The sequence below is a fragment of the Hippocampus comes genome, unplaced genomic scaffold (assembly GCF_001891065.2).
Source record: "Hippocampus comes isolate QL1 unplaced genomic scaffold, H_comes_QL1_v1.1 scaffold147, whole genome shotgun sequence".
In the NCBI taxonomy this organism is placed as follows: Eukaryota; Metazoa; Chordata; class Actinopteri; order Syngnathiformes; family Syngnathidae; genus Hippocampus; species Hippocampus comes.
The window spans coordinates 3,737,450-3,761,678 of record NW_017805009.1 but is presented as its reverse complement, the minus strand read 5'-3'; the positions used below and the strand labels follow the sequence as shown (position 1 = coordinate 3,761,678).

The window sequence follows — 24,229 nt, the reverse complement described above, 5'->3', positions numbered from 1 at the left end:
TTTCCACTCCACAAACTTTTGCACTGCAAAGCTGCACAACTACGTGTAAATTAGAACTGAAAGGAAGCAACAAAACATGATCCCAACAATGCGCTTAACTTTTTTTTGTTTTGTTTTTAATTTTACATGCCTGGCTTGTGCACTTTTTAGGGGTGGGGATTCTCCCATCCAGACTTCTGACACACCTCCCATGTGAAAATTTGTGCGCAAACCACCAAAGAGGCATGATTCGGTGAATTCTGAGGGTCGCTCTAAATTACGCATCGTGAAATTTTCACGAGACGTGAATTCCATAGAGATCCATTTGGAAAATTGCGTCGTGGATCCGGAAGTTATACCGATCGTTGCAGGGATGGCACTACACGGGCGTTGCTATAGCCTCGTCACAAATCTATGTCGTCCAGTTATGCTCCTCCAGCATTTTATTTGATATTCTAAAATATTTCACTTATTTTCTCAGCAGCCCTCAATATCGGCCAATGGGAGAATCCAGGCAGCAGACCTAAAAAGTGTGCAGCAAATCTGACACATGGGGAGAATATGCGTATGCATATGCGAATATCCTTAATGAGGGAACATTTACAGTACAATGCGGTATTGGATGGATTTCCGAGTACTGTGCTTCATCCTACTGGCGTAAGAGGATTTAAAGAACATTTATTTCACCTTAAGTTCAATTGTGCTATTACGGGTACAGTATTTGTTGTAAAGCTCAGAGAAGGTAAACAGTCCCATCTGTACCAAATTGACCAAAAAAAAATTTTTTTTTAAATAAATGAAGGCATGCATATACCACAAAGATGAAAACAAAACCAGAATAAACTAAATATAAGCCAAAGTGTGTCGCCACGCTATCAGTTGGTGTTCTCCTTAGTGGTGATGGTGACAAGCTGTTTGGCCGCCTTGGCGATATCATAAGCACATTGGATGACCTGCTGGGTGACGAGCTGCATGTCCGGTCCTGGGCAGCCTTCTGGTGGCACCGCCTTCCTGCATTCGCTCTGAAGCCTGCACGCACTGGAAGTCAGCAAGCGCAGAGAGCTTCTCACAGTTTCGGAGCGCGGCCTCTGTGGAGAGAAGTGAAAACGGGCACCAAGGCGGCAGATGTCATTGTTTTCTTGTCTTTTCTTTTATATCGTGATAGTTCAGAACAGTTTTCTTACCTTTGGAAAGAGTGCAGCCATTTCTGTCACAGCCACATGTATTCTTTCTGAGCAGGGTATGAAGCTGTGTGAGATAAAAATGCTCAATTACACGCCAGTTGTCAAGTCACAACACAGTGCAATCGAAAGTCGAATTACTGTAAATCCATGCTCAACATTTCAGGCAATATGGTGCAGATTTTAGAGTTGCGTAAAAGTCTGTTTCCGACATATTCACTACAAAACACAAAAACAAAATGGATAACATTTGTCATTAGAGAGTTCCATTGTTGTAAAGATGTTAAGAGAAACAACGATAAAAACAATATCAAGACCTATAAGTGAACTCGACTGAGCTTTGACTTCGACCTCAACAAATTGGAATATCATGGAAAATGTATTTTAGTTGTTTAATTCAAATAGTAAAGTGCATGTATTCTAGAGAATCTTGCCGTACAGAGTGAAATATTTCATGGTTTTAGTTTCGACGACTGAGTTTAGAGCGAGCTAAGACCTCAAATTTACCACGTCAATAAATAAATAAATAAATAAATAAATATGACTGACATTAGTCCAAAAATGGCTTTCTGCAAAATACTTTTCATCTGTATAAATGTCACCTTTCGAATCAAACTTTTCTTGGATATTCTTATTGAGATGCACCTGCAAAAGCATCTGAACATGTTAAATGGGTTTCCCATGCAAACATTTTCCACTAAACGGGCAAATAGCTCAGTCTCCAAGGATTTTTTTTTCGCCCTTGGAACCAGAGCATCATAGTCCAAATCCCACAGCAGATGGACATCAATTGTAACCAGTTGGTGGCAGGATGCCAGCCTCAGCCTGGCTACTATCAAGGTGACCTTTCATTCCGCTTCAGAAATTCGGAAAATGCAAAGCATCAGACGTTTAACAGGCTGACCAAAATGTTTAACGTGACATTCTAGATTGTCTTAAATTCGTTGGGTTGTCTTTGTGTGATATTCAAACTGCTTTGATGAACTGAAACCATTGTGTGCGATAAATATGCAAACTGCACAGCAATCAGGAAGGGGAGAAATTCTTTTTTCACAGCACTCTTAAGTGTAAGACAGAGATGTTATGTTAGGGATCAGCATACCAACACATAAATGGCCAAACGAACAAACTCATGCCGATGAAAAGCGAACCATGAATCAAATCAAACCCTTATAGTGGCAGATGGTAAGAAATATTGTTTGTGGGTAATAATTCATTAGTGGGTAAGAGAGGGAAGAAAGAGCGGAGGCGGAGGAAGATCAAACTGTGCCTGGGAGGCAGGGACAGAGGCCAGAGTACCAGGATGAGAGTTCGGGGGATCGCAGGCTGAGTGGATGAAGGGGGGCGGGGGGCTTCTCAGCCCAGGGCACCAGAGTGCTGAAACATCCCAAACTGTGCCTGAGGCGGCGCACGCCTTCGCGTTCACACGGTCTGCTGACAGGCATGAGGCCCGAGGCCGCCGAGTGCGAGGAGAGGAGTGAAGATGCCAGACAAGTCAACAAAACGGAAGGCGACAGAAGAACGACAGATGCAAGAGGTTTGACATGAAGTCCGGTGGAAATTGAACAAAAACCCGTTGGATCTTTCTGACCTCTCATGTTTGTTATCCTGAGCTGCTCGCAAGAGCTCTTGAATATTCTTGGTGATCTGCTCGGTTTTGCGGATGACGTCCTCGGTGCTGGGAAGTGTCGCGTCCGACTCCACCTCTGCGTCATCCAACTCAGGGATGGAGCTGCCCTCCCCAAGCCGGCCACTGTTCCTCAGTCTCCCTCTCCTGCACATACTGCAGCGGGAACGCGACTTTCGGGCTTGCACTCAACGTCTTATTAACGGAGATAAAACAGTTTGACAATCTTACCCGGAATCGTCCACCTCAGAGTCGATGAATGCATTGTCATAGTCGCTTTCAGGCATGCTGCTCTGCTTCTCTAACTTGGAGGCCTGCAGGGGAAGCGATTGATGGCGCACGTCATTGAGAATATAAACTAGAAACATCTGTGGTGAAAACACACAGTGACTGCTCCTACATACTCACCCCACTAAGGAATTAAAAAAAATAGTTATAATTGCAATGATTGTTTATAAGTGTTGCCAGCAAGAGTGTGCTCGAATCACAACTGTGATAAAAACAAATAAAAGCTAGTCCAGAAGACGTCTGAAACTAGCTCATAAAGCTGGAAAGGAAGAGTGCACAATGTCAAAGCCATTTCCCTGATTACCGCTAGTATAGTTAGATTGTTTAGTCTGCATGAAGTAATCACAATCGCTGACACCAAATGGAAAACCATTATTTGGGGAGCTGGGGGGGGGGCGCAATGCTGCATCTTTTACCAATTAGGTTTACACTTTGCCAGAAGAAATAAGACTGAAATCCTCGTCTAGAGACACCAATGATTACATGAGATGACATACTGTGAAACAAAGGCTTGTTTTTCTTGCGAAGAGAGCTCACAACCGGGATGAGAAAGTCCAGATGGCTTCATAAAATAACCATCGAAACAAAACGGGAAAATAAGCACAGACGATCAAACCTCAGAGACACTATTTCTCCCTGACTTTGTAGTATGAATACATGCGCAGCACAAACGCCGACTCTGGATCACGGCCGAAAATGAAATTACACCAGATATGTTTAGACGCAAGCCACAAACTCCTGGATCATCACTTCGAAATCAGATCCAGACAGATCATGCTGGTTTACTGCGCAAAGTGGTTTTGCATTGTTGGAAACAGCAGCGCCATGACTTGACACTGAAGCTACAAAAAAGAAAAAAAAATATTAACTGGTATTCACCACTAATCGATCTGTAGAAGGTGGATCGTATTACAAAGTGGTGAGCTTATATTTTTCAGTCTTGATGGTTGTGGTCATACGCTGTCCAAAAAAAAAAAAAAAAGACAACTGGTGTTATTTTGGGCTAAAACGGTAATTTAACCCTTTTGGGGACAGCGGTTACTACAGTGGACAGCTTATCGTGTTATCAGGTTACAGGGTGCATGAAAGGGTTAAGATGAAACTTGAAAATATAAATTAGTGACATTTCGGGCAACAACGCTAGTTAGCACAACAACTCAAGCAAGTTGTTTGCTTCAAAACAATTTGGCAAGTTGTTTTTACTTTTCTTTTTAAATTGGAGTGCAATAAAGGGACCGTTTTGTCAACTTATTACTTTGCTGATAATGCAGAAAAGCCAATTTTCACACTTCTTGACAGTGTACAGGTAATCAGTTGACAGCGCCATATGCCTTATTATTCTTGTCATTTGCAATGGTGTAGAATTATGTTTTTTTTTTTTTTAATTTGGGTAAAAACACCTTTCAGGTGTCAGTGCTTTTAATACGCAAAATTGGGTACAAGGTTACATTGGGTGGGTTCACCTACAGGAATGTTGTGGCAAGTGAGGGTATGCAACATTTTCGACAAATTAAGCAGATGTTTGTCACATCTTGCGACATATTTTCTGTATTCACCACTATTCCAAATAAATGTCTTTTTTTTTCTTCCTTGACCATTGTGAGTGACGCTGATGAAGGCATGCGTTTGATGATGAGGTGGCTCATGCAAATTGGCAGGCAGGGAGCAGCGATCGATAAAAGAGTGAGGCAGAAGGAAGGTGATGAAAGCACCCAGTGGACTTGCTGCGTCCCGCAAGGTGAGCCCCCCCAGCGTGAGGAAGTACTTAACCTTTAGATTACTTTCATCCTTGGACCAGGACAGGGTGGACGGAAATGAGAGGAGGGATGAAGATGCGGTCATAAAAGGGCCCTTTTCCTTCTAAAGATGTGATCCAAATCACATTTTAGGGAGACAAAAGATCTTGGTTAAATGGTAAAAGCTAAAAAGCTGTCAATTATTTCTAATTCAAGCACTCAAAAGGATTTGACTTGGTTTGAGGTGTAATTTAAAGAATCTTATTTAAGTAAATGGAAGAAAACCCTTAATGGAAAAAAAAACCTCAAGCGGTCTTAATAAAAAATAAACATACCGAGCTTTTCCTTGTTACTGAGCCCATATTGCTTTCAAAGTTTTGAAATCACCTCTGGAAGAGAAAGTATCTTCATTTGAACCAAACGGGAAGAAAAGCTGATGAGTTTGTCATGCAGTACAAAAACACAGTCTTTGTATGGTTGTTTTAATGCTTCATCAACATAAAAGACAGTACAAAACTGAAAATTAAATCACGATAACACCATCTGCAAGCAAGTACAAAATAATGGAATGTCTAAAAAAAAAAAAAAAAAGACAAGAGGCACACCAGCAAACAACACATGTACTTTGTATGTCGGTAACGGCCTTGTTGCCTTATCAGAACCGGACAAGATGAAGTGTGAGAGGATGCAATTGTGATTTTAGAGAAGCCCACAATGAAAAGAAAAGGAAATGGAATGAATGGAAGACACGGAGAGGTGAAATGGGGCCAGTGGGGAGGAAAAAGCGAAGGGATGCAAGGGAACAGGTTTTACTTACATGAGGTGGGAAGGGATGCAGGGTGGGAATAGCCTCTTCTGGGTAAGGACTTTCCCCTTTAGGGAGATAAGGCTTCAGGCCCGAGCCGGTCTCGTACATACTCATGGGCCGACTTGCCCGAGCTGATTGCCGGCGTTTCAGGGCTGAAGGAGCGGAGGGGTCGGGATAGTCTGACGTGCTGGGGATCTGATAGATATTGGCTGTGACCTGCCGCCTAAGAGAGGTGTTCTCACTTTGCAGAGATTGCAGCTGGAAGAGACGGTCAGCAACACACTAAGAGGTGCTTCTCAGAAAAGCAAGCCGTCATTCACTTCACGTCACGGGAGGATCGTCTTTCTTTTAAAGCTTTACGTGGAGAGAAGCCAGTGATAAGCAAGCAAAGGACTGAGTGCGCAGGCGGAAGTGGAATCAGAGGTGCCGTCACAGATCAAGCGTGAACAGCAATGAAGTTTAAGGAATGGACTAAAGAAAGAGGTTTTCTTGGCACTGATGTTCAGGATTATACCGTAGTGCAGCACTACATCCGTACCGGACTGGATATGGATTCATGTTGAAGATTGGAAGAAAAATCTATTCATCACATGATATAAGGACCACAACTCGATCATGTACATGTTTGCCGGATCGAAATATTCCTTTTAGAGATTCCTACAATACTGTGCTGTGAGAAGACTATACTGAGTATTTACTGGACAAATGAGAATGACCTATATCACATTGATGGAAATAAACTACCTTTCCTGTCCAAACAGTAAAAAGTAATCTTTTTTTTTTTTTTTTGTAGAATAAGTAAAATCTAAGTCCCAAATGGATCATTTGCAAAAATAAACGGAGCCACATTGCTTAAATTACATTTTTTTTTAAATGATACGTCTATATTTTCTATGACCCATTTGGAAAACAAATTCCATCTGTCCGAAATGTTCAAAAACATGACTAAGAGCACATAACAATGTGATGAAGCAAGGCACACACACATACAAATCACATTAGTCATTATCGCCTATGTAATGGATTAAAACAAACAAACAAACATGCATTTTCAAACATTCTTGTTAGTAAGTTGACAACATTCGTAAAGAATTAAAGACTTGTCAATTGTGAAATGAACTGGAGTGATTTCCTCCTCTTCGGATGACTACAAGTGAGCATGCTGGCCGACAAGAGAGGGAGGGTGGAGCAGAAGGGTGTCACAGCAGCCTTCCTGTTCACGTAGTCACGCAGGGCTTAATTACATGGCACAGGCTGGACCGCTGTGGCCCCCCCACACACACACATATCCCCACCCTGACTCAGTCCTGGCCCTCGGTGAGGTTAGTGATCTTATTGTTGGAGCCCGGCGGATACCTTTTTCTGCATCAGTCGCAGCTCATCGCTCAGGTTGCTGTTGGCTTTCAGGAGATGCTGAATTTTGGCCTCGGAGGCTGAGAGAGCGTTTTTCACATCAAGGTACTCCTGCATGGTGATCGGGCCATCAGAGAGGTCAGAGTCCAGGCTCTGTTGGGATCAGAATAAGCATCCATTGTTGGGATGGTGCACACGATTATCTCATGCTGACGTTCATGGTTTCACTGTGAGAAAGTACAAGCGCTTCACCTTGGTCCTATCTCCTTTACTTGAAGGAAGCTCTTGGTCTGTGTCCTCATCGGACGCTACACTATCGTAGTCGGGCTGATCATTATCCTGGCTGTCACTGCATGGCCTGCCAGACATGTTCTTCAAGATGAGTTCCACATTATCTGTAATTTAAAAGACACACATTGCAATTAGGTCTTCTGTGCTCAAGGTTTTGTGTCAAACAAAAAAAAAAAGCTCTGCTCATCCCAGTTGAGGTTGAAACAGTAAGCCCAGATCCGACTTTGCATGTAGGCCAGCTTGTAAATAACTAACTGTGCAAATAATGTGACATCGTAGCAGCATGACGTAGTGTTACCCTGCAATCTACTGTCGTCAACAGAAAAGGAATGTGACACAGTAAACAACAATGTGGCACCGGTACATCCAACGTTTTGTGTGCTTTCTTTTTAGCATATGGCTTTTAATTACAAGAAGACGACGAGACTTGTTTGGAGAACATTGTTGTGTTCCTGATCCTTAGATGGAAGTGATGGTTCTCTGTCAATAAATAAAATAGAATTCAGCTCCGCATCTGGTGGTACAGTACGGACGGTTGTTTTGGTACCCATTCACAATTTCTAACCAGCCATAATAAAGTAGTAGGAAGTAAACTATGGAGTACGGTCGAAATAGGGATTTAAGTACTCACCTTTGGAGTTGGCTGCTGAATTCCCTTGCTGTCGCCGCCTTGCATCACTTAGGATGTCAATCACAAGAGTTGCAAATTCGTGTGCATTGAATCGAGCAAGTTTCTGGCGTCCCTAAAAGACAAAAAAAAAACCCTCAGCATTATGTGGTCGGTATGGGAAATAGGAAAGAAAAAAATGATGCGATGCTAACTTGCCTGATTCCTTGTGGATGAATACTCTGGATTGACAGGAAGGAAAGGCACCACAGTTGTCTCCGTCACGAGGGCACTGTGATTCTGTGTTGCTAGCCACACTTCAAGAGAGTGTGACAAACCAAATCAATTCAGTGTGGGTTTTATTATATCGGAGTGAATAGAACCGGCAACACAGGCACAACAAACGCCCCCCCCCCCCCCCATGATAAAATTAAGTATGACGCATTAATGAAGTGAAGATTTTACACATACTGGGCGTATTTCCCTCAGCATGAGTGTCCTCGCTCATGCCTGTGTACACCACAACACCAACAGCAATCTTAACAACAATCTACAAATTTGTCAGGCTTGCTCCCCCCCCCCCCAAATAAATAAATACATCTCTGTTTTGCCATCACTTCAGAGTGATTTTGTCCTATTATTGTAAGAGTATGTACTCAGTGAAAAATATCAAGGTGTTTTTAAGTAAACCAAGTAGCTCTTAGTTTTACTGTATGTTACTTTTTTACATCTTACAGTCCAACAGGCTCTGCGGAAACCGTTACCTGCATCAGTCTCTCGCCTGTCAACCTCATCATACACATCCATGGCCAGCTCTTCAAATAAATGATTACTTAGCTGCAAAAGAGTAACAACATTGGATTTTTAACGTGGAAAGAGACTAAGTGGAAAATATTGTCAAGTGTGCCATCACTTACTGACTGTAGCTTCTTCTTTGCTGCCTTGGCCAGTTCCGATAGATCTAAACTGCTACAGTGAAATAATATTCATCAACATGCTGCTGAAACCTAAGGGCGAGCATTCATCTGCATGCCATTTGATCATACTTACATGTTCCTAATCCATCAACAGAACGCATAAGAAAAAAACGAACAGCATCATTTAAATGAAGAAATATTTGCGCTAGTTCTAGGACAAGAATAAAGGCTAAATGGGTTTAGTGTGACATATTTGTAGGTGCTTCGCTTCCTGAGACGCAGACAGTCAATGTTTCAGCGAGTCTCAACAAGCCACTTCAAAGCTGAGACAACTCCTAGCTGGTGAAAAAGCCTCGCTTTGCAGTTTCAAGTAAAGTTAAAACCACTCAGGAAGAAAATATGACGTTTACTAGCTTACCTGTCAGCCATTTGAGGAACGATGAAGTGCTGCCCGGTTTTATGATCTTAAGGGAACAAGAATAACGTTGCATACTTCTCAAACTCAAAAGTAGGAAAGTCACATACAGTACATGCTCAACAGATCTCTGATCATCAGCAACGAAAACTGCAAGTGTCAAACGTAAGAAAACAACAGGTAACATGAGTTTCATGAAAGTATCTTTTGGTGTTTAATTCCTGCTTAGTTTTTCTGAGATCGGTTTAATTGAAATCAAAATGATTATTCGCTAGCACCCCCCAAAAATCACTCGCTGGTGTTCAAGGCTTGCTGACAATAATGCCTACATTTTAAAATCAATGCCAAACTTATACATTAGCTTTCTCATGCCTCTAAAGTTCAAAAACGAAAAACTTTTGCATTCAAATTAGCATCTGGCAAGGTTCCACTGTATGCAGCGGATGGAGAGCCACATGTGTAACATCACCAAAAAAATGAACAATATTTTCAATATTTTCTACTCTATATGCATCATTTGTATCACTTTAATTTGAATCTTAGCGAGTCACAGAAATTGCAGCACACCTGGTTTTCTCCCACACAGGTAGAAGGCCAACCGATCCGTCAGCTCATACTGAATCTCCACCAGTCTATCTGCCAGGTCGTGGTGGCCCGCCTCCCTAAGATGACACGCATTCAAACCCTAGTGGAACCAACATGACTTGCTTGCGCGTAATAATGACGTGACTAACCTCGCAAAATCAATGGGCGTTTTGCCGTTGCTATCAGGGGCTCCAGGATCTGCGCCGTAAACAGTTAACAGTTCAGCCTGAGAGACTTGTCCTGCCTTTGCTGCCACATGCAAGGGAGTGTTTCCCTTTTCCTTGAAGACAGAGAATGTGTTCGACTCAGCAAAGCTCAGCAAGAATAGGAATTTAAATGAGTTAATATTTGGATAACAGAAAGTGACTGATGATTAAAAATGGGGGCTTTTTATGTTATTTTTGTTTCGCTGATGAAGTTGCGGATGACAAGGGAATGACGACAGCCTCAAACTAAGGCTCATTGGGAACCTATAGGAGGTTACATCTAAATTGGAGGGAACCTTACTGGGTGAAAAAAGTTTGCTTGAGCTCCCAGAGAGAGCAACCGCAAACAGGTCTCGAGATTTCCGGTGCGAACACTTGAATGAAGTTGCTGGAATAAAGAAGAAAATACATTAGATTTCCAATGACCTGATGTTATATTTTTCTTGTGAGCAGCAGCAGTATTTCTCCTCACCTTACTCAGATCCTTGGCTGTTGAGCTGTCATCCTCCCGACAAGGCATTCGGTGGACAAACGCCAACATTTGATATTTGGCTTTGATGAATTCTGACTTGTTGGGGCTATGAGGAACACATGAAATGAAACAGTTCACAGAGAGACAAGTAAGGAGCAGTGAACGTCATGCAGGGAACACGTTAATAAGTTTCAAATCAGAACAACTTACTGTAATTTGTCCTGGGGGTTGGCCTTGCGTTTTCCACTCATCACAGATGCCGGGTCCAGAAGGGAGTGCTCCCAAATTGAATTAGCGCCATTGCTGTACAACATCTGAACCATCTTGATGAAATGAAAAACAAACATGGAAAATTTTGCTCCGGTGATTCAGAAGAATGTTGTAACACTTTCTAATTCCGGCCAAAAGCAATGAACTTGTATGCACACTACCAGTCAAAAGTTTGGACCCTTTCTCATGCTATTGAATTAGAATCTGCAAATTTTTGACAGGTTGTGTATAAATGTGCAGTCATCGATTTATGTTAGTTCACACAAAACAACAAAACAAATGAGTAATCTCAAGGTGTGCTGTCGTACTACATGTGGCTCAAATGATACAACACAAGAGGAAATAAAATAACTGTAAGCGTAAAAAGAGTTACTTGTAGCTGTGTAGGAGGCCATGGTGTGTGCGTCAGGTGACGGACTTGTGAGCTGTGTCTGCCCAGACTTCGATGAACACTGCAGCACTCATCACAAATCAACACCCCTCTGTTCACTGAGGCCCAGCGGGGTTCTGTGAGGAAGGGAACAGACTACTTACTGGCTGTTAACTGTTACGTTGTGAGATATAAAATAAAGACATCCACTCTAAACAAGTACCAAATGTTCCTTTTTTTTTAAATTACAATTTTAATGCAAATCACATACTGTACTTACCAAGCTAACGAAAACAAGCACAATGAGCAGCTACAACATACTTAAACCCCCTCAGCCTATTCGCTCAGACTCCTCACCCGAAATGTGCAACAGATTCCTTCAGTTTTTCAATGGTAAGGTCTCTACAGCTTGGACTCTTGTTTCAAATATCACATTTGACCCCTCTGTTCCTTTTCCATGTTCAGCTGTGTTAAACTCTTTTGAAGCTCTGTCCTTGACATTTTTAGAGGATGTGGTTCGCCAGACTAAGGCATATGGCTCCCTTTGTGATTCTGTTTCTCTGCATTTCTTTAAGGTGGTTCTCCCGAGTATTGGTACATTGGTCTTGGCCATTATCAACAGCAGTCTGTCTTCTGGTATAGTTCCCCATATTTGTGGGGCAACCATTGCTCAAGAAACCTGGCCTTGATCAAGATGTACTGTCAAATTTTAGGCACATTTCCAAGCTGCCTTTCATTTCAAATATTCTGGAAAAAGTGGTGCACATGCAATTAAATTTTTTCTTGGATGAACATAACGTCTTGGAGGTCTTCCCACTCAGGTTTCATGATGATGCATAGCACAGAGTCAGCCCTGTTACGAGTTTTTAATGGCAACCAAATGACACTGGCGACTATGTGTGTCTGGTTTTATTAGATTTAACTGCAGCATTTGATACAGTGGATCACAGTATTCTGTTGGCTTGTTTGCAGGACCTGGTGGACATTGGTGGTAGCGCCCTTGAGTGGTTTAGATCCTATTTAGTTGACAAAACCTTATGTGTTAGCCTTGGTTGCTCTGAGTCATGAACTGCCCCACTGTTGTGTGGTGTTCCACAGGGCTCAATTCTGGGGCTTCTGCTGTTTTCACTTTGGGTTCCATCTTAAGGAAATATGGTAGAGTATTCCCTTCCACTGCTCAGCGGATGACTGTCAGATCTATGTTTCACTGAACAAAAAAGACACTATTAGAAGTACCGAGAACTAAGCGATGGCTCAGAGGGAATCGAGCCTTTACCATTGCTGGTCCCTCTCTTTGGAATGACCTCCCACTGAACGTTCAGCTAGCCCCCTCATTGCCCATCTTCAAAATTCACTTTAAAACTCATTTTTATTCTTTGGTTGTGACTCAGCATGAGAGTGATTTTTAGTTTGACTGTTTTTGTGCTTTCTACTGTCTTATTAATTTATTGCTTTATTGTTTGGTGTTGTATGAATTATTGTTGCTCCATATACAGCACCGTGTATACAGCGGTGGTTGTTTTAAAGTGCTTTATAAATACAGTTGAGTAGTGAGTTTTTGAATGTAATAATTAATAATGTTCAACAACCATCTCAGAAAGTGCCTCTTACAATGGTGGTTCCCAACCTTTATTGAATCAAAGCACACATTTCACAATGGAAATCTCACACACCACTTAGCAAAAATGGTTATCGGGATTAATTATGTACCTGCCGTCATTTAGTGGAAAAGCATTCGATTTTTTACTATTCTTACATGTGGTGGGCATATATAAATTAACAAAAACAGTTATTTATGTCAAATTAATTGACATTGGATACTTTCCCACAGCACGCCTGATGATCTCTCACAGAACACGAATGTGCCACGGCACAATGGTTGGGAATCACTGTATTAGCATGTTACCTTACTATCATAAGGAACAGAGAGTGGAGGGCTTGGCATGCAGATACAGATTTCTACATAATCTGTATGTATCACATTAGGGATTGTCATAACTGTACTGTAAGTGATCAATTATGTGATATTGATTGTTGATTGACATTGACAGTGGGAGTTAGATTTGAGAGTCACTATCCAAAAAAACAACCACCCTGACCTGCATAATTATAAGTGTGTGTAATTCACAATTAATACTGTGAATTCGGCCGGCCCTAAACTACAGGCAACAAAATGTAAGCCACGTGAGTGGCTGATGCTGCACCAGGACAACTGCTGAAATATAGTGGAAACATCTGTAGCGGTTACTCGTCACATTCATGCCGTCTGGTTGTAGTTTAGAGTCCCATCCAAACTACTGTTCAAGACCGCTCCGCTGGTGGGCCTCCTTCACGCTTTCCTCAAACAAGTGCTGCTAAATTTAATAGTAGATCTTGAAAATCTAAAAATATTCACAGCCAACAACTGGTCACAGTTGCAAGGGAGGGGCAAGTAAACCCAGCTGCTGTGGAGACCTTAAAGCGTAAGAATGTCAGGATGAGTGGAAAAATGGGGTCTAAAGCTTGAGGAATCAAATACATTTTCAATTTTAATAATTTGTGCTTCTGTGTGTGTTTTAATGTATAGTTCTTATAGGATATCCCCTTCAGAAAAAGACTTCCGAACTGAAAACACTCGGTCAATTCATTCAGCATCCTGTTTGGCTTCCTGTGCTTGCTGAAAAACATCACGTCACAACTACAGAAAAGGGGATTTCACACAGAATGAAGGGGTTAATAGTCTGGATTTCAAATTCTGTACATCTTTGATTGTAAATACTTTGCTGCATTTATTTTCACAACGGATTAAGGAAAACATTTATACCTGATGGTTTTCCCTATTAAATTGAGTCATACCATTGATCTGTAGCCAAACAAATTACGTTCGCGTGGGATCTACTGTCTAGGAAGCAAAATAAAAAAAAAAATAAAACGAAAAGGGGGATGATAACATAATTTCATCTAATGTATTAATTCACAAATATGAGTCAATGTTCTATGGTAATATTATTTTCAAACACTGGCTCGTCTTGATGTCAACACGGCCACAGACGGAAATTGAACAAGAACTGACCGCTTGAGGTCAAATAGCATCCTCCCCTGGGGGCTCGGATAGATGTCAACAACACTAAACTTGTCACACACTGCATTTAACAGTAAAGTAGACAGTATCGTGGCTGGGCCGAGCACTAATAATCCGATTAGAATGAGAAGCACGGGGTGTGATACTAGTGGACTGAGTGTCAGGAAACCACACGTCGCTCAACGTTTCGAGAACAGATACGAGCTAATGCTGACACCGTTCGATTATAAGGTTCACTTACCTGGGACGCAACAGTCTGCACACAGCTCCGTGTTCCTCATGCGTTTGGACATTCTAAACAGCGGAAATGCTTGCAGAAATTAGCTCAGTATCTTGGAAGTACGCACGTTGATCATTGATGAATCCCTGGAGATGCCTTCCGTGTTAGCTAAAAGCTAGCCAATTAAAGGCTACCCCAAACACCGAGACGCTACGTCCGATTGAGGCTGTTTGGTAAACCATTATAACGCCATTCTCCTTCAGCACTGAATGCCGAGTCACTTAAAGTTAGCTGACTTAGCACCTGGCCCGTCGACAACAGTACGCCCGCTTAATGGGACGCGCTGCGGTCTGTGGTAGACAGACAGCAGCAACACCACAGTGAGCTTCAGTCTGCCTGGAGTTTATATATTAACCCTCTGCTAAGTCTGTCAGGATACCCTTTAAATCATGTAAAGATTATGGTTTCAATATAGTTCATACTTTTTGTCCAATGTCATGCTTATTACACATTACATATAAAAAAGAGGGTCTTTATTCAGTTTTGTTGACTTTGTTGTGATGCACATAGCCTGGCATACACAGCTGAGGGTAAAGAATGGATGATTTGTTCGCTCCTTTGTGGGGTTCAATCGAGATTTTAGTGGCGATGCTACAGTTAGATCAGACGCAAGATGGTACTACAGTACTAGTATCACGTCCATGACCTGGTTGAATGAGGTCAACTTGAGAGGCATTCGTGTGCCTGTGCCAGTGTTTCGTTTAAATTTTATTTGTAAAATGACAAACATCCTAAATGAATGACTTCACGTGGTAACAGACGTGCTGATTACAGGCAAAGGTTATAAATGGCGTGATAGTTGTATGGCTGGATTAACAGTGAAATATGCAATTTTGATTATCCCACTAAATGCAGCAGGCGATCCTATTTTAGGCATCATTCACCTGCGCTGTTTTTTAAATGTAGTTTTCTTTTTTATATGACACAATCACATTTAAAATGAACATACAATTTATATGGATTTTTTTTCCGGATGTATAACTATGTATAGGCTATCACAAGTGACGTTTTATCATTACGTCCCTTTGTAAAATATTCTCACACCCCCATATTAATACGTTCAATGGACGTGTCCTGCTGGAACTGACCATTTGAGTTTTAGTGGACAATACATTTAACGTTATTTCATCTTTACCGCAATGCCAATCCAACTATAAGAAATTAGCACATATTTTCAATCTTAAATATATTTGTTCGTGTATAATTTTCTTCAATTTTTGTGTGAACCGACTTAGGTTCTAGGTGGGCTACCCCTGCCACTGTTATGGAATCTTCCTGCCACTTCCTTGTTCGAACTTTTGTTTTGGGGAAGGCTTGGGCATAAGTTTAGTGAGGCTGCTACTATGATTTGATTTTCCGAAAATGTCAGCGCCATGACCCATAAAATTGGTAGAAGTTGGCTGGTAGGAGGCATAGCTATCATTGTAGTCGTGTCCAGAAGAAGCTCGCGAACGTTGCTATAGTGTTCCACATAGAGAACAAGAAGATGTCCGTAGCTAATGTTAGCGAAGACATTCGGATGGAGTTCCCACTGCACTCTTCAGTTTGGGAGAATAATTACAGGAAGCTGGAGCAGCAAATTACACTACTGCAGGTTAGTGTAGTAGCTTTGTAGCCCAAAATGCAAAGTACGAATATTTGTTAGCCCACGGAGCTAGGAAACTGCTACGAGGAAATAGTGGGCCGCCTTGTTTGACAGATCCTGCTCATTGCCACACGTTTGACGTTCATATCGACGTGATTTGGTTTTCTGTCGACTCCTTTCAGTTTTTTTTCCACTAGTACCATCTTAAATTAGTCATCTACGTCTCATTTAAACAGGTACAATCACCGGTCACAAATAGCTATGCCCGCTCAATCAATTCACTTTAAACGACCAGTGATCAGTTTTGATTGACACTGCCAAATACGTTTTTGCCTTTTACACTGATTATACATGAACTTATAGTTTGTAAATTGCTACATCAGCGCAATTGTATTTTAAATAATTTGGTTTGTTTAACGAAAGAGGAGAAAAGTGTGCAGTAGTATATAATGTTGTGTTTTTATGTAGATTCAATGTGTGCCTGTTTTATTCAGCTCTGTAATGCAATCTTTCCCCATAGTCATTGAGGCAAGGCACATATTGTACATTTAATAAGTCTCCCATTTGACCAATCAAACCAATAATTGTCAGTCGGGTTGGAGTATGGGCGGCCTGGCCCGGTGCTGCAGTGGTTAGTGCGTTGACCTCGCAGTGCAGAGGTACCGGGTTCAATTCCAGCTGCGGCCTCCCTGTGAGGAGTTTGCATGTTCTCCCCGGGCCTGCGTGGGTTTTCTCCGGGTATTCCAGTTTCCTCCCACATTCCCAAAACATGCATGGCAGGCTTATTGTGAACACTCTAAATTGTTATTTTGTGAGCGTGGATGGTTGTTCATCTCTGTGTGCCCTGCGATTGGCTGGTAACCGGTTCAGGGTGTCCCCTGCCTACTGCCTGAAGACGGCTGGGATAGGCTCCAGCACCCCCCCGCGACCCTTGTGAGGATAAGCGGATCGGAAAATGGATGGATGGTTTGGAGTACTGTGAGAGAGAACTATAAACTCTATTTCTACGTCTGATTTTTTTTTAGAACCTTTAGACACAAGTATACATATGTAAATGGTTTTACTTTCATTGCTCTTATTTAGTGTGTAGACGTGAAAAGTATAACCTATTCACTTCAAGTAAAAAAGCTTTAATTTTAAAACATCTCTTCCATCTCACCGGCAAACAATAAAATGCCGCAAAAAGTATATGCCGAAAATAATGGTGATCTCGCCTCAATTTACTCACAATTCTTCTCAATCGGTGTGAAATCTGGGCTTGTTTAGTTGAACACAAGGATTTTGTTGTAGCGACTTCCCATCCATCCCAACTGATTTCTAACACTAACTCGTAAACATCGTCTTCATGAATCAAAAAAAAAGGTGTTCTAATTCCATGAGCTCAAAACATAATTTTGTGTCATGATGGGAATAGTTGAGAGCATTTAAAGTTCTTTTAAAGTATTGAACTACTGTGTGCAATTTAACAGTAATGTGTTAATTGTAAAGTACTATGAACTATGCATTAATTGTGTCATTAAGAAGAGTTCTGCATGTTCTTTTGGAATTCCCCAGAATGACATAGAAACTGTGGATCCGAGAGGTCGGACACCTTTGCACCTGGCTGTGTCACTCGGACACTTGGAGTCAGTGAGAGTCCTCCTGAGACATGGAGCTCAAGTTACTCAAGAAAATGCCAATAATTGGACAGGTTAGCATTCAACCGCTCCGTGCACTGCTGTTTCCCCGAAAGTGTCTCACCGCTTTACGTTTCTTTGCCGTTTCTGCCGGTTGTAACTCCTTTTATCTACCGGTAAACATTTGTTTTTATCTATCTAGTCCTGCAGGAAGCCATCAGCACGGGAGATCCAGAGATGGTTCAGTTAGTTCTGCAACGGAGGGACTACCTGAAAGCATCCACCGCTTTGGAAGGAGTACCGGAGCTTTTGTCAAAGATCCGAGAGGTTTAACTTACAAACTTTTTTCCCCCTCTTCATTTTCAGCGACATTTCATTTAGTTTATAAAACAAACCTGTTGCTTTATTTCTGTTTTTCATCCACAGTCACCAGACTTCTATATGGAAATGAAGTGGGAGTTCACCAGCTGGAGTAAGTTCTGTGTGAAAATAGTGTATGTCTTATTTTTCTTTGCACGGTCACTGTCAGGGCTGTAAAAACATTGTTGTGCTGAATTTAAAAATATACACATCAACACGAAGGCTATTCAGGTCATACTGGATCAACTACATTATTTAAAATGACTCATAATATTTCCACGTCCCTTTGTTTTTTTTGTATTTTCAAACAATGATTTTTCTTATACACTGTTGCTTCACAGTCCCTCTTGTGTCCCGGGTATGCCCAAGTGATGTGTGTCGAATTTGGAAAAGTGCAGCAAGCCTTCGCGTGGATGCCACCCTTCTCGGCTTCGAGAACATGACTTGGATCAGAGGGCGAAGGAGCTACCTTTTCAGAGGAGATGGTGTGTGTGTGTCGCGAACAAAAAATGAAGAGAGTGACGTTGTCCGATAAAATGCAACTCAACGAGCTCCTCGACAGATTCGTGCGCAGAGTTGATGGAGGTGAACCATGACGAGCAAGTGGTGGACACGGAGCGTTTCATCATATCACAAGAGATGGAGGATGTCACACTTGAGTCAATGCAGCCAGCGGAACAAGAAGTGGCCAAAAGGTTGACCACGCCAATTGTCAACACCTACTTGGACACCAAGGACATTGCTTTTGAGAGGCAAGGATCTCATTCCATTCGCATATTGGCTTCTTCGCAGCTTGCGCTCTGTGCTTGCACTCAAATCCACTTGAGTGGGATTTCTTCCAGTTTTACTGCTCTGAGAGAGTATTTGACCGGGAGCATGGTTACAATTTCTGGAAATCCTTTACCTTATAGCTTTTTATCACCTGTATTGAATCCTTACTGACAACACATTGTGCACATTCCCTTTTAATGACATTTTTTTTCTTTTTCTTTTTTTTGGACAGGAACAAGGCTGGGATTTGGGGCTGGAGGACAGACAAAACCGAAGTGGTCAACGGATTTGAAACAAAGGTTCAAAGAAATGGTCTTTTATCAATGAAAAAAAAACAAAAACACTAAAATGCATGTAATTTCCAAGGCAATCATTTCTGTCATCTGCCCTTTTGCTTTCTTAGGTTTTCAGTGTGAACAATGTGAATGTAGTCATCAGGACGAGGACTGAACATCTTACAGATGAAGAGAAAGCCCGGATAAAAAGTAGGTGGGGGGAAAAAAACGTATTTCAGCCTAAAAGGGGACACATATACTTTTTAATTACTGGAATTCAATGTAAGTGTAAAATTATACAACTAAGTAAACCTTTTGTGAGCTGCCTATGTCTGAAAATGTCTCTGTGAGCAAGGCGTCGCGAATTTTGAAAAGAACCAACAAGGTCGTGGCGCAATCAAGTGTCTTTCATAAGAAAAATGGATGGAGAATTTCATCACGGCTTCAGCTGTCAAAGTTGCTCTCTCGCTTTGGAGCTTCAGCCGGTCTAGCTGCCGAGTCATTGGTGGAGAAGCGTTGTGCAGAGATGGGTATTATGTTAATTAGCCCCACTGTTGCGCACAAGTACAGAAACGCTTCCTCACAGACACATTTTTAGGAATCAGCAGACAACTTAAAATGTACTTGGTTGGCACGCTGGAAACCTGACTATTTGCGCACAAACATTTTAAAAGTCACGCGTCACTCACTTATGTGTGTATAGCTTTTGTTCTTCGAAAAAGGTGAATGTGGACTTTCTGTTCAAAGGTGAAAGGAACATTTTGGAGTCTCTGCTTGGGACAGTTGAACAGCACATAAGTGCACAAGGGGTAATACGCGCATCCTGTATTCAAACACGTTGGCTACATACACTTCGCAACCACAGCAGACTACCCATGCACATTCCAATGAAGTAAAATACAAGAGCTTGTTGAAAAGTGACCAAAAGAAAATGAGAATGGCCCTTTTCGAACAGGGAGCACGAGTGGGAAAGAAATGTTTCTCTATTTCTCGTTTAGCAAACCACTTCCTGCCTCTAAGAGCATGACACAAAACCTTAGAAATGGACCGGAAGTGATATTTTGATGTAGGCTAGTAACTGAACCAGCAATAAGTGAGAATGTATTCCTGTAACATTAATCATATTTTTGTAGTTTTCAGTGTGTTCGATTGACCATTTGGTGCGACCTGTCAACCTCTTACTGTTAACAGGACCTGACACTTGAATACGCAACCGCCACAAACCCCACAGCCATCACTCCAGAGGAATATTTCGATCCCAATTTCAATTTGGGGAACAGAGACATCGGCCGACCGATTGAGCTGAGCGTGCGAACGCAAAAGTTAGACGACAATCCTTGAGACACTTCAAAACCTAGTTTTCATCTGTATTCCGCATCGGCATTCAAGCAGCGTTCCCTTCTCACGCAGGTTTAAAGGGACATTGTGGATGAGCGAAGATCATCCTCTGTCCCTGGTGGAGCAGGTGACCCCCATCATTGACCTCATGGCTCGGACCAGCTCGCATTTTGCACGGCTACGAGACTTTGTCACGCTGAAATTCCCTCCTGGATTTCCGATCAAAATTGGTGATTGCCATCATGTTGAGAACCAGGAAACACACTTTGTGTGTATGTGTGTGGAGCATCCAAATGATGTCGTGATTTTTTTTTTTCTGCTTTGCAGAGATTCCTCTATTTCATGTGCTGAATGCCAGAATTACTTTTGGTAACGTGAATAAATGCAGCACCGAAGAGGAAGCCAACATAACACCAGCAGCCACACCGTCATCCACAGGAGACGACGAAGAGGCCAGAGGTAGAAACGTACTCAACCGCGCAAGCAAATAGATCAATCTCTGTCTTTGCTCCTCACCTGTGGCTTTCGTGCGTATCCAGTCCCTCCAACATTCCGGGTGTGTCCGTCTGTGTTTGCAATACCTGACAACTACCACCGCCGAGGGGGCAGCCGTCACGCTCCTGCGTCCTCAAACGACGAGGAGTTTTTGCAGTACGCAATCCATCAAAGTCTCTTGGACTCCCACATAGGCTCAGACCAGGTGAGGTCCCACCGATCGTTCTTCATATGCTTCCATCCGTCCTCCTCTCTTATCCATTCTACTGGGAACGCTTGTCACTATTTTGTCGCTGCAGGATGGCATCGGGAATGATCCACACGGCGAATACACCGACGCCATGGTCAGCAGCCAGAGTGACAGGTAGATTTTCACACGATCATGTGATGTAGACGACCGTCGCTGAAACTTCTCATGATCGCATTTTAGACATTCTCTGTAATTAGTACAGTACATTCTGACAGATGGATACAGAGACTAATTGCACCTTCTGCCATTTAGCTGAAGAGCATTTAAGGAGACTTAAATGTCACACAGATACTGTACATTATTTGTAGTAAAAAATAATAATCAGAACAATGAAGTGAAATTGGATAGTTTCCTGCGGCATACCTCGCAATCGCTCACGACATACAGTACCCATGCTCACAGCGGTCTGGAATGGCCAAACATTTCTGATTTGAGATGCAGACTTGGCTTCTCACAAATAACTCGGTGGCTTCTGTGATTCCAGGAGTATCCCAGAGGGGGTGCTAGTGGATTATGCCGACACCTCCAGCCCCACAAGCACTTTCTCCGCCTCAAGCCACGACTCCGAGCTCCACTTGGCCATGGAGCTTTCTGTGCGGGCACAAGAGCGAGAGGAGCGGCTGAGGAAGCAGGAGGAAGAGGAGCTGGAGCGCATTTTGCAGCTGTCACTCACTGAAAAGTAGAAGGATGAAGAGGGAATCGGGATCGATCTGAAAGCAGGCCGCCTCATCTCACCTCAGTGACAATTGCCGCTTCCTGTATTCTATGCAAAAGCAGATTTTCCCTTTAACAGCCTGCTCTTTGCACAGGCAAAACTTTCCTGTCTTAACTTTTGAAAGCGCGTTTTGGGCTAAGAGGATACATGTTATTTCCGTACCTACATTCTCCGTCTTCCAGTTTGATCAGTGCGCTCTGAGGTGTTGTGGGCTTTGAGTCCTTTCAGCAGCAGTCACATTCATATCTTACTCTTACGGCAGCTCCTGAGAATGTTATCAAAAATGACTACTTCAAGTGACTCCACATAATAAGTTGGCACGCCCACTTAACTCTTCGGTTTATGTTCTTGGCTTAACTCGAATCCTAAATCTCTGATGTGGTAGTTTGGGGAATATAAATATTCCCATAGCGCTATTTTGCTGATGACCATGAAGAGTTTGATGCTACAAGCCATTTCCATTTGGCAACGGAAATCTCAGGGTCAAATATTAACAACCCTCTTTTTTTGGAGATAACTTTTAAACTACTGGTAATTTCACATACAGTATCTCTGCCATACTACTAACTCAAAGTACATGCAGGTTTCTTGTACTTTTCAGAAGGCCAAGAAAATGCTGCAAGAGACTGAACATTTCTGCAGCAATTGTATATATAAAGTTCTTTTGTTTTAAGTGGAATTTGTATGAATGGGGGGGCGGGGGCTGCCTGAGCAAATACCAGCATTATTGCCTCTGTTCAAAAATGCAACAGCAGTCCTGATGTTTCCTCCTGTAGCGACAAACAGCAAACCTCTTGATTGTGTGCAGGCATGTCAGGATTTGATGATTTGTTCTTTCAGCATGTGCCAACAGACATTTTGTCTGTTACATGATGGAAAGTTTAGCTGGTGCCACTCAAAATTTAGTAAGTTTTTTCCCCCTGTCCAATAGGAAGCAAGACATAACCACTGTGATGTTGGATAACCACTACAGTGTAGTTATTTTTCTTATGACCAACCACTAACTTGAGCCCTTTGTGCACATCTTACCCACTGTGGTACATGATGGAAAAACGAGCCGTTATAATGATATCATTTTGCCAACCGTTTCATAAAGGCCAATTTTTGCTTCAATCAACCGAGATCTTTGTAACATACCATTTGAGGTGCAGCTGTTCTTAAAATAAAAGCACTTTATTTCCATAAGTACTCTGACAGTGACTTCATGCACTTTCTGAGAATACAGACATATTTAACAAACCTACACTTTCACATTATTCCACTGTATCAAAAATAATGCCTTGAATAGGCAAGTAATTGATAGTTTTGATTGCATTATCAAGGGGGGGGGTTCAAGTTAAAACAAGACGTATATGATTAAACAATTATTGTGACTTGACAGTACACGATAAACATGACCTGTGACAAAATAATCAGTTTGACGTGCAATCCAATCTCCGTGGTTAGCTCCTAGGTCAGCACTTCCAAATATGGGCATACTAGCCACGACGGCAACGTCGTTTTTTTTGGTCCTGTCACGCAGAGTGGTTGCAGTATGGATGGATCTCATTCAATTGCGTAGGTTTAATGAGCAACACTTCACTCAAGTAGTGTTGAAAACACCCAAAACATTTATTTACATATATTCTTCACTTAAAATAAATAACAGATATAACTCAAACACTGAATTTCTACAAGCATAATTTGGAAACTGTATATTGCATGAGGTGGTATCCAGTTGCCTGTAATAAATAAATGGACAAGAGGTAGAGCCACTCGAAGGCCCACCTTTCTCTGGGGGGGTGGATTTGATCACCGCTGAGTGGCCCTTTTAGATGGTGTTTGATGTCGAGTCTCTGTCCGTGGGACTGAGGAGTGAGGCTCACACGCTCAGCGCCTGGGTAGAGGCTTGTAGACGCACACGGCCATGATGATCATCAGCAACAGCAGGACACCGACGACGCTCCCCAGCGCGACTGTACACAATAACCGCATCAACCCATTCAATTGGAACGGCTTGTTTGACAGTTTTCCGATTGTCGCTTACAATGGGGCAGAAAACGATCGAAACGAGAAAAGGCGTGGTCAAACCTCGGGAAGACTTGGAATGAATCATCCGCGCTTGAATTTGTTTTTGTCTCTTACCCAAATTTTGTTTCTGTAAGACCGTGTAAGGTCTCTCGGAAACTGTAGACTCTTCGTCTTGACCACCCACCGATACCATTAGTGACATCATGAATAAAGCCTGTGGGAGAGCAGCTAGCATCACAGCAGGGGAAGCAGAAGAAACGATGGTGATGAGAATGATGTTGATGATGAGGCTGATGAGAGAGAGCGCTTCCGCTGTGGGAACAGGGTCCTAAACCCGTCGAATGATTAGACTGAGCTCAAATCAACTC

The 24,229-nt window shown here is 42.2% G+C and overlaps 2 protein-coding genes and 1 long non-coding RNA gene across 10 annotated transcripts; 1 reads left to right on the top strand and 2 right to left on the bottom strand.

Moving 5' to 3' along the window:
• Positions 1–101: 101 nt before the first annotated feature.
• git2a (G protein-coupled receptor kinase interacting ArfGAP 2a) lies at positions 102–14,776 on the bottom strand. Of its 8 annotated transcripts, none has more exons than XM_019862006.1 (21): positions 14,408–14,776; positions 11,109–11,242; positions 10,676–10,788; positions 10,466–10,571; positions 10,295–10,381; positions 9,937–10,067; positions 9,770–9,864; positions 9,206–9,251; positions 8,921–8,926; positions 8,788–8,839; positions 8,635–8,707; positions 8,090–8,187; positions 7,895–8,006; positions 7,225–7,367; positions 6,976–7,125; positions 5,629–5,877; positions 4,846–4,935; positions 3,019–3,101; positions 2,752–2,943; positions 1,164–1,227; positions 102–1,067 (listed from the first exon to the last, which is right to left on the bottom strand). In XM_019862006.1, the coding sequence occupies exons 1-21, from the start codon at positions 14,457–14,459 to the stop codon at positions 855–857; spliced, it is 2,289 nt and encodes a 762-aa protein (XP_019717565.1). In that variant the 5' UTR covers positions 14,460–14,776; the 3' UTR covers positions 102–854. The 8 variants fall into 8 exon arrangements, with proteins under 8 accessions (XP_019717565.1, XP_019717574.1, XP_019717601.1 ...); XM_019862015.1 differs by having other exon boundaries at positions 8,788–8,836; XM_019862042.1 differs by lacking the exon at positions 4,846–4,935.
• A 936-nt stretch (positions 14,777–15,712) lies between these two features.
• On the top strand, positions 15,713–23,032 carry ankrd13a (ankyrin repeat domain 13A). Its single transcript, XM_019862751.1, has 15 exons — positions 15,713–16,040; positions 17,586–17,721; positions 17,850–17,974; positions 18,074–18,119; positions 18,349–18,492; positions 18,570–18,759; positions 19,011–19,077; positions 19,182–19,263; positions 19,801–19,862; positions 20,245–20,375; positions 20,464–20,621; positions 20,719–20,850; positions 20,931–21,091; positions 21,186–21,250; positions 21,621–23,032. The coding sequence occupies exons 1-15, from the start codon at positions 15,933–15,935 to the stop codon at positions 21,817–21,819; spliced, it is 1,806 nt and encodes a 601-aa protein (XP_019718310.1). The 5' UTR covers positions 15,713–15,932; the 3' UTR covers positions 21,820–23,032.
• LOC109511584 (uncharacterized) lies at positions 23,009–24,173 on the bottom strand. Its single transcript, XR_002167348.1, has 2 exons — positions 23,976–24,173; positions 23,009–23,806 (listed from the first exon to the last, which is right to left on the bottom strand). It is a non-coding gene; the product is annotated as an uncharacterized LOC109511584 (long non-coding RNA).
• Between the last annotated feature and the right edge of the window lie 56 nt (positions 24,174–24,229).

Bases quoted from the DNA above. Each gene is read 5' to 3' on its own strand.
- git2a (XM_019862006.1), bottom strand. From the start codon at position 14,459: ATGTCCAAACGCATGAGGAACACGGAGCTGTGTGCAGACTGTTGCGTC. The intron at 10,382-10,465 runs GTGAGGAGAAAT...TCTTTATTCCAG, and splicing joins CAGCCAAGGATCTGAGTAAG to CAACTTCATTCAAGTGTTCG. The intron at 7,368-7,894 runs GTGAGTACTTAA...TTTAAATTACAG, and splicing joins TTCAGCAGCCAACTCCAAAG to ATAATGTGGAACTCATCTTG.
- ankrd13a (XM_019862751.1), top strand. From the start codon at position 15,933: ATGTCCGTAGCTAATGTTAGCGAAGACATTCGGATGGAGTTCCCACTG. The intron at 17,975-18,073 runs GTTTAACTTACA...TTTCATCCACAG, and splicing joins TTTTGTCAAAGATCCGAGAG to TCACCAGACTTCTATATGGA. The intron at 18,760-19,010 runs GCAAGGATCTCA...TTTTTTGGACAG, and splicing joins AAGGACATTGCTTTTGAGAG to GAACAAGGCTGGGATTTGGG.